Here is an 18,387-nt window from a genome sequence, read left to right on the forward strand (position 1 = left end):
CATATTTAAGGAAAAACTGTGATTGTCAATAACACGCCGAAGGGAAATTTTACCTATCTTCCTATTTATCTATGCAGAAATAATAAGGAATCAAGTGCTGTTTTCTTTTACTCATGATTTCGGAATCATAACGCGTTACGATCCGAAATCTAGCAATCTGATTGGTTTCCATCGGATCGTAACACGTTATGATTCCGAAATCATGAGTAAAAGAAAAGGGCTCTTATTCTTTTGGCACTACAAAGCATCGCTTTGTATCTCTCGAGATACATTTGGACGTCTTCAGCAAATCGACAAAGATGATACAACTGTTTCTGAAAACATAGTGCCGTTGAAATGTTTTGACAGAGGACGTAATTAAGGTCAATTCACACATACGGTACTGGGCACCCACTGTGCACCGACTGTGTCGATTTGAACTAAATCTATCACCTGAAGTTTCCATTGAAAATGTATTGAATTGCACTGTTTAATTCACACATGTAGGTCTAGGCACAGACTGTGCTCTGACTGTGTTGCTTCCGACCGCTCTGAAAGCGATTTCTCAAGGTTACGGTCCGACACGGTAGGAGCACGGTACGTGCTTAACCGCTCTAGTGAGAACTATTGGAAGGCGACCAGAGGGCGGTCGTCATGTTTCGGGCAGCGCGCGTTCATTTTCGGGTGTCGCGATTTTGCCGCTGGTATTCCTCATCGCGGTTAGTGTAAATTCATCGATGTGACGAGTAGGCCAAAAAAATGCCTGTTAATGAAGAATTTTTAATAATTTATGTGCAAGAACATGAATGTTTATACGATTTACAAAATAAAGATTATGATAATAATCTAGTTAAAGATAATATATGGAAAGACATCGCAAATAAATTGAATTCAACACCCGAAGAATGTAAAAATAAATGGGCTTTGCTGCGCTCTTACTACAGAAGAGCTCTGAACCAGCGTAAAACAGTGAGTGGTCAAGCTGCAAAAAACATGAAAAATTTGAGGTTTGAAGACCAGATGGAATTTCTTAGAAGACACATGCAAGAGCGACAGTAAGTATCTAAATTTTACGTAACATTTAAAAGTTGCACGCCCATACGGCTATTAGTCCCCAATCCCTGCTGCTTAAAAAAAATGACTACCAACCGTTTGCAAATTTGTATATGTGTTCTTTATGTGAAGTTATGAACTTCTGTAAAAATAAAAATTGTCAGTAGCGGTAGAACCCAATTTTACCATTCGTTTTTGATATAACATTATTTAACCGAGTAACCTGTTCCTTTAAAAAAGTTAAATAAAAAGTGATGTGGAAGTACTGATTCAATTTCCAACGGTTTTATTTTGCATCAGAGACTGACTTAAATAAAATTTAGTATTTAGAATTTAAACATAAATAAAAATCTTTTTGTTACAGAACCTGTTCTAATTTGGATGCGTCAGAGGAAACTGAAGCAGATGATGAAGTTGATGACAATCAGGATACCCCACAACCTTCTCCATCTCCCGCTTTAGTGGTCCCAACAATATCTTCGACAAAGCGAAAGGCAAATGAGGATAATCTACAACCATCTTCTCCCGCTTCAGTGGCCTCAACAGTATCTTCGAGAAAGCGAAAGGCAAGTGCTTCCTCTACTCAGCCCGCTTTGGCTGATGCTTTGACAAATTTTATCCAAGCTAGAACACAATCCGCCGATTCTAACGATCACGTCACAATACCTTCACCAAAAAGAAAGCTAATGACTTTCTTTGAAGACATAACCGAAAGTATTCTAAAGTTCCCGGAGATAGATCAGGCGGAAATAAAACGAGATATATTTAACCTCGTCAACAGCAAAGAAATCGATCTGCTTAGAAAAAAGCAATATGTCCCAGCATTGTTTTCTCCGAACTCCACAGATGAGGGACAGCAATGGGTGCAAAATATTCCTCCTTCAGATGCCGGCTATACAGATTCCCAACACCATTCTCATCCACTGCCGGGGTCTTCTAATCGAATTGAAGATGGGTATTCTCCAAACTTCACAGATGGAAGACGTCAATGGGTACAAAATCTTCCTTCTCTAGATACCGGCTACACAGAGTCCCAACACCATCCTCCGTCACTGCCGAGGTCCTCCAACCAAACTGAAGATAGATATTACAAAATGTAAAAAATGTTTCTTTTTTCTTCTATTTTTTAATCTGTTTAACATGAGTTCCATTTACGTTATGAAACCAAAATATTTTAAGTTTTTTATTATGTTTGTAGAGTTGACGTACGTAGCTTTCTAAGAATAAAACAGTTTTCTAATAAATTTGTAATATTTATTAACCCAATATGCAATATTTCGATATGAACTACAAATAATATATAAAAAATATAAATAATACAAAATTACTCTGTATTTTGGTAGGGTATACCTCTTCTTACTACCTCCAACTGCCATGGTACCGCGCCTGTAGTGTTTAAATAATTACAGAATGTATTTCTTACGCCTATAGCCACTTCACTTGAATTTCCACCCAACGGACGGAGTCCCCTTAGTGGAAGTTGCTGTGAAGTAGAGCTTTGCTCTTCATATACAGGCAGGGTTGATGTATTCTCAGATCTGTCATTTCGTAAGTAATTATGTAAGACACATGCGGCCAAAACAATTTTATCAGCGTTTTCAGGATTCACTTGAAGTCTACCATACAAGATTCTGAATTTTTGAATCAGGATGCCAAATGCATTTTCAACCACACGTCGAGCCCTTGACAGTCTATAGTTAAATATTTTCTGGTTTTCATTATCTCGTGCTGTGCTTCCTGGATAAGGTCTTAATATATTTTCTTTTAAAGGAAAAGCTTCATCTCCTAATATCACGAAAGGCACAATATCATCTGAATTAGGTAATGGTCTTGGTCCCGGAACATGAAGATTATTTTTTTCCACCGCTTTTCCTAGATTTGATTTTGAAAATATACCTCCATCACTCGATTTGCCATAACCTCCAACATCAACAACAATGAATTTATAATTAGCGTCTACAAGTGCCATGAGAACAACAGAGAATGTCTTTTTGTAGTTGTAGAATAGAGATCCGCTATTTTTGGGAGCCTGGTTTTGAACGTGCTTACCGTCAACTGCACCAATGCAGTTGGGAAACTGCCACATTGCCCAGAAATCATCAGCTATTTTTTTCCATCCATCTTCTGTTGGCTCAGGCATTTCTGTTCTTGACAGAACTCTCCATATTGCATCACAAGTGGAAACTACAATTGATTGTACTGTTGAAGGGGCAATTCTATAGCTCATTCCTAGACGGTACTGGGAAGTACCTGATGTTAAGTAACTGAAAATATATTAACTGTTTAAATAATTGTTATGTGTATTAATAATGAACAACATACCTCAAAGTTAATGCTAATCTTTCCTCTGTGGATATAGATCTTCTCCACTTTGTGTTCTGTTTTTGTATGTCTGGTTTTACAAGTTTCAGCAGATTGTCAAATTTCAAGAAAGTCATGCGAAAGTATCGAACAAATTGTTCTGGATCATCTTTGAGTCGAGCAAATGCTGTGTGAAATTCTCCTTCTTCCTCCCTAGCTCTCCATAAACGGTTAATCCAAATCTTCCTCTTTCTTTTTTTCACCTCTTCCGTTAATACTAGATACGCTCCGCATGCTATAACCACGTCCTCCTCTCTTGGATCCATGATACAAACTAACCAACTGTGGTACGTAATAACATGATTGGTGTGAATATGCACAACACAGTCGGTGCACGGTTACGACACAGTCGGCGCACAGTACCGCATGTGTGAATTGATCTTCACTCTTTTCAGTTAAAAACTACCATGGCGTCAACTAGTAAAGACGTTGGACCAAAGAAGAGAAGGGTCACAGAAGAATTAAGAAGTTTTCAAGACCGGTGGACTATAAATTATTTTTTCGTGGAAATTAAAACAAAGCCCATATGCTTGATATGCAACGAATCTGTTTCTGTTTTGAAGGAGTATAACATCAAACGGCACTACGAGACTAAACATGCAAATAAGTTTGATAGGTACAAAGGGTCATTTCGACAAGACCAAGTAAATGACTTAAAAAAAAAAACTTTCTGCACAACAAAATATAATTTTTAGAGCGAGTTCTGAGTCAACATGTTACGTCAAAGCGAGTTATGCAGTAGCCATGATACTGGCAAAAAAATCTAAGCCATATTCAGATGGTGAAATGGTTAAGGAATGTTTGGAGAGCGTCGCTGAAATTCTGTGCCCAGATAAGAAAAAAGATTTCTCAAAAATAAGTCTGTCTCGTCAGACTATTACTAGACGTGTGAACGACATTGGAAAACATATTGAAGATAATTTAAAAAGTCGAGCATCCAAGTTTATTTTTTATGCTCTAGCTACAGTACAAGTACAGATATGGGAGATACTGCCCAAGTGGCAATTTTTATCAGGGGTGTTGATGTCCAGTTTAAAAAGACATAAGAATTAGCGGTACTGTGTCCACTTAAGGACACGACTAAATCACGAGATTTGTTAGAGGCAGTTACGTCGACATTGAATCGGTTTTCGTTACAACTTAGCAACTTATCTGGCTTAACAACAGATGGTGCTCCAGCAATGGTTGGGAAAAACGAAGGTTTAGTAAAACTGATTGAACATGAGGCCTTAAAAGTCCGTAATACTTCAATCCTAAATTTTCATTGCATTATTCATCAGGAGAATTTGTGTTCCAAGTCCTTGAAAATGGACCACATCATGAAAGTAGTCGTCAAAACAGTGAACTTCATTAAATCACACGGGTTGAATCACCGTCAGTTCCAAAAATTTCTAAAGTCTTTGGACTCAGATTATGAAGACGTTACATTTTATGCAGAAGTAAGATGGCTCACCCGTACGAAAATGTTAAAGAGAGTGTTTTATTTGCAGCATGAAATACAGTTATTCTTTGAGAGAAAGTCAAAAAGTATCCCAGAGTTTGAAAACAAAGAGTGGGTTTGTGACTTCGCGTTTCTGGTCGATATAACTGGCCACCTAAATGACGTCAATACTCGTCTACAAGGAAAAGATCAATTAATTAATAACTTGTATGATCATATTTCGGCATTTCAAATGAAACTTCGCCTTTGGGAACAACAGTTGAGGACAAAAACCTTTACTCACTTTCCTACATTATCGTTACAACCAGACATCACACAGGAGGCGGCGGATAAATACGCTTCTTTGATATCCAATTTGAATCTCGAATTTGAAAACCGATTTCAGGATTTTAAAACATCATGTACTATTTTGTGCATTTGCAACGCCATTTGCTGTAGACGTGAATTTATTACCTGGAAGATAGCAATTGTGAAATGTGTTGTGATACTCAGTTAAAGGAGAAATTCCAACAAGTTGGTTTAGAAGAGTTCTATAAAACGTATTTGGATAAGTATAAATATCCTGAGTTTTACAAACATGCTTTGTTCACGGTTTCACTATTTGGAAACACTTATACTTGTGAACAACTTCTTAGTCGCATGAAGCATATCAAATCACAAGTGAGAACACGAATTACCGATGCTCATTTGGAAAACTGTTTGCGTGTAGCAACCTCAGTCGAGATCAACATTGACGCACTTACTTCGGCAAAACAAAGTCAGGTTTCTCAATAAAATATTTTTAAATTATATAATAAATATGTTTGATTCTCAGATATATTTTATTTTCCTCAAAAAAAAATACATATTTCTTGTTTTCTTTTGCAATAGAATTGGCAACCGTTTAACCACGATTTCAACTGCTGGGAAGGGTTTTATTAAAAAAAAAGGTAAGTTAGGTGTGTGGCCCGGTGGCAAATATCATTTCTGAAAATTGGCCCGGTCGCTGAAAAGGTTGGCCACCCCTGCCCTAGATAAATTAAATCTTGGTGAGAGCGAAGCCAGAGCCGGCGTTTCTACTTTTTGTTTGTTTGCATTATCTACTGATAATTCCCTGTACTATGGAGTAATGGGATAATTAGTATGGACTAATTGTGCACATATTTTTACAAAATGGAAACGTGAAGAGGAACTTATGGTACGTATTTCTTTAAATTGCGGAATATAAAGTGGTAAAAATAATATTAAAAATCCATTGAACAAATAAGTTACAGATTTATTTTTGTGTATTAATATTTTATTATTGATGGATGTTGTCATCACCTGATGCTATATCAAGCAGCAGTAGCAGCAACGACGATAGTGAATATGAAACAAATTACAGTGCAGTGAATAGCATTAAAAAAGTTGCTAATTTTGTGGAAGAAGTTGTTCCTGCATATACTGTCGAAACTTTTAAGGATCACTTTAGATTGTCTCGTTCCATTGCATATACTCTGGTAGGTTAGTAGGTAAATATGTTACTATGTGGCTACAATTTCTATCTTTGGTTTAATTTCTAGAGAAAATTTGTTTGAGCAGCTTTGCCCCAAACTTGGAACCTCTGCAGAAAAGTGTGTATTATTAACTTTATGGTATTTGGCCAACACCGAAACTTTTAGACAAATATCGGCCCGATTTGGAGTATCTTTAAATACCGGCAGTACTGTATTGTGTGTGCAGTACTGTACTGCACACACAATTGTTACTGCAGATGTTAACTTCATATTAACATTAAAAGAAGAGTATATAAAGTGGCCTGATGATCATGAAAAAGAAACAATTTCTACTGAATTTAAGAAAAAAACAGGATTTCAGTAATATTATAGGATCTATAGATACCGTACCACGTGAAAATCTCCCGTCCTATAAAAGTTGAAGTTTATGTAAATAGGAAGGGGTACCACAGCTTACTAATACAAGCTGTCTGTGATCACCGGAAGTTATTATTAGATGTGTACTGTGGACAACCTGGTTCTCTTCACGATGCTCGGCTACTAAGGAAATCAAGTTTATATAAGAAAGCTGAAAGTATATTGGAAATTATTATTTGCTAGGAGATTCTGCATATCCTTCTTTAGGATGGTTAGTGACTCCATTTAGGGACAATGGTGAACTTACAGAAGAGCAGAAACTTTTTAATTTTAGATTATCCTCAACAAGAATGGTTATTGAGCATACTTTCGGTTTACTTAAAGGAAGGTTTCGAAGACTGCAGCACTTTGAAAATTTATCTATAATCTTAATAGTAAAATGTATAATGGCTACATGTATATTACATAATATGTGCATACTCCAAATAGATGTACATACATCTATTTGGAGTACCTATAAAAGAAGATGAAGCAATTCACAGCACTTCTCAATTCACAGCAGATTATGAGACTACTAATATAGAAGATGAGTCTGATGAGAATAATAACTGAAAATTGTTTTAACTTGAAATGAAAAAATTACAGGAATACAAAAACAAAAAAAAAAAGTAAAAAAAAACAAAATTAAAATTTTGGTGAGGACCAATAAGAGACGATAAAACAGGATTGCAAAAAAAACATGAAGTTAAATATTTTGAAAGAAAAATATTCCCATGCTCAAAGTCCAGATGTTATCTTAAGGGTAAAAAGTTACTTTAATAAAATGGATTTTCTACTTTTTTGTTCGATACTCTATCATTAGACTCACATTTATTTTATCAAATTTTTCTTTGATCTGTAAATTAGCCAATACCTTAATTAAGTGGTGTATTTATTTAACAACAATTTAAGGTGCCTGGTGGCTTGTTTTAATATTTTCTAATTTTTTATTACAGACTTATTGCCAGGAGTACCTGACGAAATTGTAAAAAGAATAATTGATTCGAAATCCAAGCAAAGATATTCACCCGAGCAAGGCCGCAGCCAGCGGGGAGGATCAAGGGGGATTGATCCCCCTCCGAAATGATGTAAAAAAAATATTTCTTTCAGTAAGTATTAATGAAATGAAAGATACGTAGATAGCGGCGCAGCGACATCTAGTAGGGAGCGGCGAAACTATGTACTACGCCAACGAAACTTCAGGAGACGCTAAATACAGCTCTCCGTGCTGTCGTGATTTCAAAATATATCGCTATAAATTGTGGCGCTGTTTTTTACAGAATCTGCATTATTTCGAACTATAACCTATAATTTAATTTTTAATTTTGGAAAATTTTATTCAAATATCTTGCTGTGTTTTTTCTGTCAATGAAAAATGCCTGTATTTTGTACTGAATGCAAGAAAATATTTTCAAATCAATCATGTCTGAACCGGCATGTAAAAAATGTGCATATTAAAGAAAAACAAATTGTCTTATGAATTTAATATGTTCAATGCTAAGTGTTTTACTTGTTCGTGTTCATTTAAATTCACAAATGATTTAAGGCAACATTTATTAAATAAGCACAATTTGAAATTGAAAATAACACAGAAGAGTTTTAATAGTATGGAAGGTATGACTCGCTTGTTACATACATATTTCATATACACAGGTAAATTATATACATATATTAATAATACGTACCTATATTATCTTTAGAGTTTGAGATATGGCTCCACAACACTTGTAAAGAAAAAGTGGAGTATGTGTTGACGAGAGGAATCAAAAGTATCGAGTTGGAAAATGGAGAACGACGTGTTACTTCTTATTATAATTGTAACAGAAGTATTAGAAAATGTGGTAAATATACTCTATATACTGTCATATGACTTGAAGAAGCATTATTGAACCTAATCCTGATTGAAAAATAAGTTCAGTTTTGAATTATGATCATTTTTTTTACTCTTTATTGTGTATGAACTGAATAGATGTATCTGTAATAATAATAAAGAAGGCGTATTTACAATTTTTTTAATTATGCGGGACTTTTACAGGTAAAACTATCGATGATGCCAACCGAAAACGTGCAATAAAAACTCAAGGTTTAAGTAAACTCAATTTTGCTTGTACGAGTCAAATTAAACTTACACATTGAACGACAAATTTGAAGTCATTTATTATGAAAATCGCTATAATCACGATAAAGATGTAGAACAATTGCGTATCCTGCCGAATGATAAACGGGAGATTGCAAGTAAATTACTGGCTGGGGTGTCATGTGCAAAGTAAGTACTTCATTTTATTTTAAATGTTTTCACATGTAAAATAATGAATGTAATTTACAGAATACTGGATCAAAATAGAGATAACATTGTAGAAAGTGAAATTCAAATAATTCACTTGTTAACTCGTAAAGACATTAGTAATGTAAAAAGTTCTTATGGGATTGACATTTTAAATGAAGGGAAAGGAAACAAGAATGATGCAGTTAGTGTGATCCGCATGTATGTTCACAAATCGAAAGGATACAATGATAAATAAAATATTTTTCACTAAAATTAGAGACAGATTGGGATGTGAAATCAAAGCAAAAAAAAAATTATGTCCGATATAACGGGAGTATTTTTCAATGCTTGGCAAGAAATAATGGGCACTCCAACACATCAGTTGTACTGTGCATGGCACGTCGATCGTGCTTGGCAAAAAAATTTAATCAAAATCGGAAATTTAGAAAAGATGAAGTGGGTATATAAAACATTAAAATACTTGCAAAATCTGAATGATGTAGGCGAATTTGAAAATAACTTAATAACCATCATCGAGTTGCTTTGTTAAGATTCCGAAACCCTGGAATTTGGTAATTATTTTAAAACTAATTATGCCAATAATGCAAAACTTTGGGCCTCTTGCTTCAGACGAGAATGTGGTATTAACACTAATATGCATTTGGAGTCTATGGATAAAACCATCAAATATTTCGATTTGGGAGGCTTAACTGTAAGAAGATTAGATAAAGGGTTACACGCTGTGCTAAAATATATTAGAGACAAAACCGTAGGAAGAATGATAAAGAAAACCAAGGGAAAGTATACCATACATAACAATAAAATTTTACAACATCATCGTTGTGATGTGACAAGTTCCTTTAAGGTAGAGAAAGTGTCTGAAAATCAATTTATTTTAATAAATAATGAGAATAGACGTTATGAAGTAACAAAACAGTCAAAAATTACATGTTGTCAATTGTTATGTAAATTGTGCAACATATGTGTCCACACATTTCAGTGTATATGTTCGGACAATTTTTTACAAAATACCATCTGTAAACATATTCATTACATTGCAACAAATTATTGTGATTCATTCACGGTAACTCAAGTTGTTCAGAAAAGTGTTCAAGCTGAGGAAATTGATATGCATTTGTCTACAATAACAAACATAAATGACAAGAAGGTCACTGATTTAGTGAACATAAATGTGATCAAAAACAAATGTAATGAAATTATGGAACAGGCCTCAAAACAAACAAATAAAATGGCATTACAGGAATGTTATAATTATTTAAAGAAAGCTTCATTAATTCTTGGTATAGAAATAAAGCATCAATCATTTACATTAACAACTGTAAAGCAAAAACCTTCTAATGCAAAAATTGATAAACAATTGCAGTTTTATTCAACAAAAAGGAAAAGAAAAAGCAATACCATCCATAAAAAAAAAAACAACAAAGATGAAAATGAAGTTATTAGTGATATTCTAAATAATCAGATATATATAAAAGTAAAGATGAAAATAACGATCATGTTTATTGCTAAAAATTAATAAATATGTTAGATGCTAATTATTAAAGAGGGATGCCATCCACTACGTCGCTATTACTGAGTCAGCCAGAACCCCTTTCGGAATGCGCGAGCAGTCGAGCTCAGCCGATGGAGCGCGGTCCGCGGGGTCAGCGAGCACGGAAGTCAGTCACGGGAGTTAGCAGAGTCCCGACATAGTAAGAGACAACTCTGTCGTTTGATGGAATAAACCGATTGTTGAAATTTATGCGTTTTAATTGGGGTGAAAACCCTCAGGTCTTTAACAAATATTTGAACCAAAAAAAAATTCGTTTTATTATACATTTAGCCATCAGAACGTAAAATTTCAATAACATTTATTTATAGTATAAGAATATATTAAACAAGAAAATTAAAGTGCCAACGTCATTAACTTTCTATATTAGTTTATACAAGTATATACACATTAAACTGTATTTTTTATTTTTTTCTTAATCAAAACTTACAATTTTAATAATTTTTTTTTACTATTTAAGAATATATTAAACAAGAAAGCTAAAGTGACAACATCTTTAATGTCGTTAGTTTTCAGTTTTTTGTATTAGTTTACACAAAAATTAGACTGCATCTTTTTGTTTTTATAACTACTAAAAAAGAAATTTTATCTTTTCTGCATATATGTTAAATTGTTTGTAAGACGTATGGGGTAACGTTTTGAACCTCAGTTTCACAGTTATTCCGTATTTGAAAACCCCGCCTTATTTCAAGTGGACAACCTTTATCAGAGACACAAACTGGCACGCGGAGCTGTGTTTAACCTCTCCTGAAACTTCGGGGACGTGCTCGAACTGTATTTCGGGAATATTTAATAGGCATAAATTGAGACGGATTATTCTCGATGTTTCGTTGTGCCGAGTCTGCGGAATATATAAGCGCGCCGTCGAGCACGGAGGGCGGAGGGGCAGTTCTGTCTTGGAAAGTGATCCAATGCGAATAAGGCGATATAAGCGAAGTAATAGTGCAGTGTGTGAAATAATAGTGTTATGAATTAGTAGTCAAATAAGCAAGTGATGTTATGATTTTTGTAATTAAAATTAAAATTAAAAGGATTTGATGCCTTAGTAGACCAACTACTCGTATTCATTTTCTTTTAAATCTTTATCGAAGTACCTAAATATTTGTGTACAAATGGAATTAATACATGGCGGCTTTTTTAATTGTTACAGGTCACTTCAACATTTGAAATGGCAAAAAGGACGCAAGAAAATACATTATTCTAATATTTATTTAAAAAATCTAAACCTGGTAGTGAGTGGTAGTGAAGGTTCTACTGAAAATCAGTGTTCCAAGTGTTTTCGACAGTGATACTGCTACAAGTACTTTTGGTACTTTTGGTGCCGTTCCTGGGACTGTGGATGATGTTTCTCAGCATATTTTAGATGTGGGTTATTATACGGGATCAAACACCAAAATTGATGATGATTTGAAGTACAAATTGTTGAAATCTCCTTGGATGCCAGAAAAGACATTCAAGTTTCCAGTCAGTGAAAGCAAAAATTTCAAATGCAATGGTTTGAACGCTTCTCGTGGCTGGTTTACTCGAGTACAGGGCAACAAGGTGCTTTAGGCAAATACTGTGTATTATTTGCCAGAGATTGCGCAGGTAAAGGCTCTCATCAGCAGTTGAAATCCTTAGTTATTCAGCCGCTCAATAAATGGAAAGATGCTATATATGATTTCAAACATCGCAGTGAAAGCCAGTACCACAAATCTTCTGTATTATTCGCTGATAATTTTATGAATGTGTATAATAAATCTCAACCAAATACAATGAGTCAGATTGATAGCGGATACTTATCGCAAATAGCTGAAAACCAGAAACGGCTCATTCCGATTATTGAAACAATTAAATTATGTGGACGTCAGGAATTGGCTCTGAGAGGTACGTGCGACTCAGGTCCAATAAACATCAATGATCCTGAGCCAGAAACAAATGATGGAAACTTTCGTGCTATCTTACGGATGGGAAGCAGATGTGGAGACTCTAATAAAGCACACGGAGAGTATAACTTATTGCAATTTGTGGTGAAATTGTCCAGAAAAAAATTGTGCAAGGATTGAATTCTGCGAAATATTTTTCAATCCTTGTTGACGAAACTACTGATGTTTCACGACAAGAACAGATGTCCATTTGTGTGAGATATGCCGAGCCAAAAGATAAAGTCCTCGGCAAAACGAACCAAGTGCTTAAAACAGAATATCGAAAAAAACTTCCCCGAAACACAATGGAAAAACCTTCCCATACACACTAACACTATGCAAAATACTTCAATCTCCCCTATGCGATTTAGCAGCAGCTTTACAACATGTCGATTTAATTATAAAGACTATTGAAGATGTTCGCCAAAATATTGATTCAAAATTTGCTGAACTTTTCAAGAATGCACAGAATTTGCTCAGTACTGTAAACGAGGAAATGAAAATTCCGCGAATAGCGTCACGCCAAGAGCATAGGGCAAACTGCAACACAAAAGATCCTGAAACTTATTTTAGAATTACTATAATGATTCCACTTTTGAATGATTTCATTGATCAGCTTCAGTCGAGATTCCAAAATCATAAAGCCACATTATTATCTCTCAACTTTTTAATTCCGTCGGTGTGTTGCAAAGAACAAATCAATCGTAATTATCAAGAAAACTACTTTGAACTCTATAAAAAATATTTGGAATGGGACTTTGTAAAAGCTGAGTTAGACATGTGGCGGATAAAATGGCTGGAGGAATCTGAACTAGATCGACCCACATGTGCTATTGAAGCTCTCGGAGAATGCAACCAGGCCTTGTTTCCAAACATTCACAAACTTTTAAAGATCTTGGCGACACTGCCTGTTTCCACATGTACCCCTGAGAGGACTTTATCTTCTCTGAAACGCCTCAAAACTCCACAGGCCAGGAAAGACTAAACGGTTTGGCGTTAATGTCAATCCACCGCAGAATTGACATCGACACCGAGGAGGTAATTCATTTGTTCGCTGCAAAGAAAGCTAGTGTTGTAAAACAGTGCTAAAGTTGTGAAATGGTTTTCTAATAAATATTATATATATGATAAGTAACGCCATTTTATTTCTTCTTTTCTAAATATAGCTTTAAAAGAGCAATTTGTGAAGAAAATTGCAAAAGTATTTTGAATTACTTGAGATACTGTAAAAGTAATATTCAAGGGCTTACGTTTAATGGTGAATCGGTATTAAAAATTAAGCACAAGGCAGGGTTCCAAGGATTTTTAATTTCGATAAAAAGCTTGCAGATTTTACAAAAATTATGTAGTAGAAACGCACATGTTAAAATATATTTTAACCTATACTTAAACTGTCTCAAGACCATATTGAAATATTTTTTAGTTTTGTTCAACGTAAAGGTGGGCACTCCAATAATCCAACAGCACGACAATATTTATAAGAGGTTAATGGTCAGGTGTGAGGTTAAGGGTAGCGAAAATGCTAATGCTACTTAAATTTTATTTGTTACTTCTTGTATAACAAAATCCAATAACGATGACAAAGATTTACTAAATACTGATGATTACATAAGAATGTCAAATGAAATTAATGAAATGGATTTTATTACGTCCACAGCTTGATATTTAACTCCATATGTAACTGATGTTGTTGCATATATAACAGGGTTTGTTGTTAGATGTTTAAAAAAATGTGCCACATGTGAATACTGTCAACAAGTTTTGGAATCAGACCGTCTATTATCATTCTTGCAAAAAAGAAACGAATATGGAAAATCAATCAATGCTTCCTCATTCGTTGTGGATGTATGTAAAACTGCAGAGAAATCTGTAAAATATTATTTAGCTACGCAAGAACTTTTAACAAAAAATAAAATAATTGGTATTTTAAAAACATATTCCATAAGAAATTTACCAATGTCAGTTTATGAGGAGTTTGGCAATCATATTTTAGATAATGATCCATTAAACAGTCATTTAATACAATTAATAAAATTAATTTTGGCAAAATATTTTATTATTCGCATTCACCATGAAACGTCAAAATTCAGTTGCGAAAGGTAGAGTTAGAAGCATATTAACAAAAGCGATATTATTTAAAAATCCGTGAGAATTTCATATAAATTTTTTTGATTTAAGCCTCCCTAAAAGAGTTTCACCCCTTAAGGGGGTGAAAAATGTAGTTTTATTTAATTTATTCCAAACGGTTTAAAATTTGGCAGAATATTTATTGTGATAAGGCTTCTCTAGACGAGTATTTTTTATTGTCCTCGTCCTACTATAAAACGTTGAACTGAAGATGAACCCTACACATTTTTTATTACATTTATTTTGGAGTAAATTTTTTCAATTAAAAAAATGTTTTTCAAGCTTATTAAATTTAGAAATTTGTCTCTTTGAATTTTTTGATAAGTATTACAGGTTTTGAGTAAAGAAAAATAAGTTCAGAATCCTACAGTACACGCAATTAGCCTTCTTTCCAACGTCTGATTTGGCTTTCCGCCAGTTTTTAATTGATGACAAAAAATTCAAAATGGGCAAAAAATTAGTAAAAAAAATTTTTTTTCGAAAATATCACATTTGATATTTTCGAAAAAAAACCTAATAAAAAATGTGCAGGGGGTAGTTCATTTCAATGTCTTATAATAGGACGAGGACAATAAAAAAATACTCGTCTAGAAGAAGCTTAATCAGCCTAAATATCGTGCCAAATTTCAGTTTTTAATTTCAAACCATTTGAAATTTAAAAAAAACTACATTTTTCACCCCATTTTAAGGGGTTGTAACTTCTCTAAGGGGGTTTAAATCAAAAAATGAAGGACCCCTATTAAAACTGTTTAAACAATTTTCCCTCAAATTTTTTGCACACAATTCGGGATCATGCCGTATCAATTGCCACCAGAACAAATTAGATCCAATTAAGATATTAAAGAACTTAAAAATATGTGTAATGGCTCCATTTAATATTTCTCTTTCATTTATCACTTAATTGTCCTACTCGATATGCATATTATTGTATACGAGTATAGTACCATAGTAACTGTAACTGTAACTTGATGATTCCTGTTTGAATTGGTAAAAATCTTTATTAATTAGTATTATTTAACATACTGATGTATATTGTTACTGATACAATAAAAAAAATTTTTCGGCAGTAAGTGCCGTTATGGAGTAAAAGGAACATGGTTCTATTTATTTAAAAAAGTCATTAATAATATTTTAAAATCAAATTAGGTGTAAAATTGGTAAGTATATATAAATTAGACAAATATTACAATGTATCACCCTTTTTAACACACACGCCACTGGTTAAGAGTTCCCTAATAAACAAAGAACAACTATCTTCATCCTTGTTGTAACGGTCCCGTTGTTATGCGATCCTTTTATGTTATATTATACCGAATATAATCGTTTGATAGTTAAAAAAGAAAAACAAACAATTATCTTATGTTATACTATTGTCTTGTGACAATTATAACCCTTTGTACAAGTGCAGTGAATGCGTACGTAATAATAAAGAGTGCGGTATAGGTGATCTGAGTGCGCCTCAAGAGGTCGCTGGTGTTGCGTCTTGTCATTTCCTATGAGAAAGGCGATCCGTATATGAATGAATTCAGAGGTTCCGGGAGGAACCGGGCGTGAAGGTTGCTGGCCGAGGTGTTGGAGAACAACCAAAACTTTAGGGCCCAGTGCAGCGTTGCCAGCGGCGGTACTTTGGTACTATTACAGTACTATTTCAAATGTTTCATACCAAAGTGATACCGTGACGATTTTAGTACCTTTTTAACATCTTCGATTATTAGACAGTGAAAGTATTCATGGTGCGTTGCGTAGCGTCTGCGTATGTGTTGTGGTTATGGATTTAGTACTATGGTTGAACCATTGACCTATATTTATCAGGTCTATGTTGAACGTCTAATAGATGTTCTGTGGGTTGAACGTAAACGTAGATGTCAAATGTCAGTTATTTGTTATTTGTCATTTTCTCATTTTATCTTTACCATTGATTTCGAATATATTAATCTTCGATTTTCTTAAACTGCATTTGTATTTATACAGTTTCAGTTAGTCTTTGAATTGTTTTAAAACTGCGATGAACATAAACATCGGCCTTAATGCCTTAATAATAAACATCAAACGGCCGTCATTAATTAATGCCATTACGGGATTTACATGGAACATGGAACGGTATGTATATAAGTGTGAAATAAACTGTTATTTTAATACCCCGTGGCTCTTAGATATTTGAAAAAATATCCAGTAGCCACCACTAGAACCAGAAATCCTAATGTTGACGATGGGCGATTGCATCCACATCTGCAAATCAACCAAATTCTGTACCAATGGATACTAATATTAATATATCAGAATGTACTATAGGGTCTCAATTAATGAATGCATCTATAGAAATCCTTGCTTCTAAAAGTGATTTAGAATCACATGAAAATGTTATGTCGAAAAACACATCAAAACCATTAGTAAGTGCCGATTAATACATATTTCGTGTTTTTTATTTTTTGTTTCAATTTTAGCCAAAAACGCAACAAATACGAAAGCAAATCGTTCAGAGTTTCAGGACAGAGTGATTTAAACATTACCCCTGGCTAATGCAGAAAGACGGTGTTAATTTTTGTAAATACTGTAGAAAACTATTAACTGGAAATCGAGCTCCTCTTGAAACGCACCAACAAAGAATTAATCACAAAAATAAAGTAAAAGTTGCAAAAACAACTGTAAACGTTACATGTTATTTAAATCAAAGTGAAGAAAGGCAATTGTTTGAAACAAGAGTAAAAAAGGCTGAATATAGTTTAGTTATGGGGTTATTGAGCATAACTTGCCATTTCTATTAATGCAACATCTTCCACAACTGTTAAAAATTGCAGCGCCAGACTCTAATATTTCGAAGGCGATAAATTGTGGACGTACAAAAACAACAGCAATGGTAAAAGCAATGGGTGAAGAAAGCAGTGACACTTTGAAAACCATTTTGGCAAATACAAAATTTTCTGTGATAATTGACGAGACTACAGATATTAGTGTCAAAAAGTGCTTGGCAATTTTAGTACGGTATGTTGATCAAAATCAAAAAAAGTAAAAGATCGACTACTGTCATTTGTTGAAGTTGCTAACGGAACGGCTGATGGCCTAACGAGTGCAGTAATCGAGGCAATTCAAAAACTTGATGTTCCATTAACCAACTTCATTGGATTTGCTGCAGACAATGCAAACGTGATGATGGGGAATTTAGGTGGAGTACAAGCAAAACTGAGGCAGGTTGTAAACAAAGATATATTTGTTGTTGGGTGCATTTGTCATTCAATGACACTATGTGCGTCAAATGCCGCAAACAAATTGCCACGAGAGGTCGAAGGATTTGTCCGAGACATCTATAATTATTTAAGAATGAGTAGTAAGAAGCCACAAGAATTTAAGGAATTTCAAGAATTTGTACAGATTAAGCCACATAAAATTCTTAAATTGGCTCAAACAAGATCGCTGTCTCTAGAGGTATGTTATAATTGTTAATTTTAAGTGGTTGTTCTGTATGTTTTTTTATTTTATTAAACAGGCCGTAGTACTACGAGTTTTAGAACAATGGAATGCATTGCATCTGTACTTTCAATCTGCAGTTTTAGAAGATAATTTGATAGCAGCTGAGCAAATACTNTGGCAGAATATTTATTGTGATAAGGCTTCTCTAGACGAGTATTTTTTATTGTCCTCGTCCTACTATAAAACGTTGAACTGAAGATGAACCCTACACATTTTTTATTACATTTATTTTGGAGTAAATTTTTTCAATTAAAAAAATGTTTTTCAAGCTTATTAAATTTAGAAATTTGTCTCTTTGAATTTTTTGATAAGTATTACAGGTTTTGAGTACAGAAAAATAAGTTCAG

General features: G+C 34.0%; 1 protein-coding gene across 1 annotated transcript; it reads right to left on the reverse strand.

Annotated features, from left to right (window-relative positions):
* Positions 1–2,356: 2,356 nt before the first annotated feature.
* LOC108913326 (protein ALP1-like) lies at positions 2,357–4,023 on the reverse strand. Its single transcript, XM_018718858.2, has 2 exons — positions 3,355–4,023; positions 2,357–3,296 (listed from the first exon to the last, which is right to left on the reverse strand). Exons 1-2 carry the CDS (start codon positions 3,657–3,659, stop codon positions 2,357–2,359), a joined length of 1,245 nt encoding a protein of 414 aa, XP_018574374.1. The 5' UTR covers positions 3,660–4,023.
* Between the last annotated feature and the right edge of the window lie 14,364 nt (positions 4,024–18,387).

This window comes from Anoplophora glabripennis, unplaced genomic scaffold (genome assembly GCF_000390285.2).
Source record: "Anoplophora glabripennis isolate ALB-LARVAE unplaced genomic scaffold, Agla_2.0 scaffold973, whole genome shotgun sequence".
Taxonomy (NCBI): domain Eukaryota; kingdom Metazoa; phylum Arthropoda; class Insecta; order Coleoptera; family Cerambycidae; genus Anoplophora; species Anoplophora glabripennis.

What these genes read in the sequence shown, in the direction of transcription:
- LOC108913326 (XM_018718858.2), bottom strand. Translation starts at nt 3,659, where the DNA reads ATGGATCCAAGAGAGGAGGACGTGGTTATAGCATGCGGAGCGTATCTA. An exon ending in AGATTAGCATTAACTTTGAG is followed by an intron (nt 3,297 to 3,354) that starts GTATGTTGTTCA and finishes ATATATTTTCAG; the next exon opens with TTACTTAACATCAGGTACTT.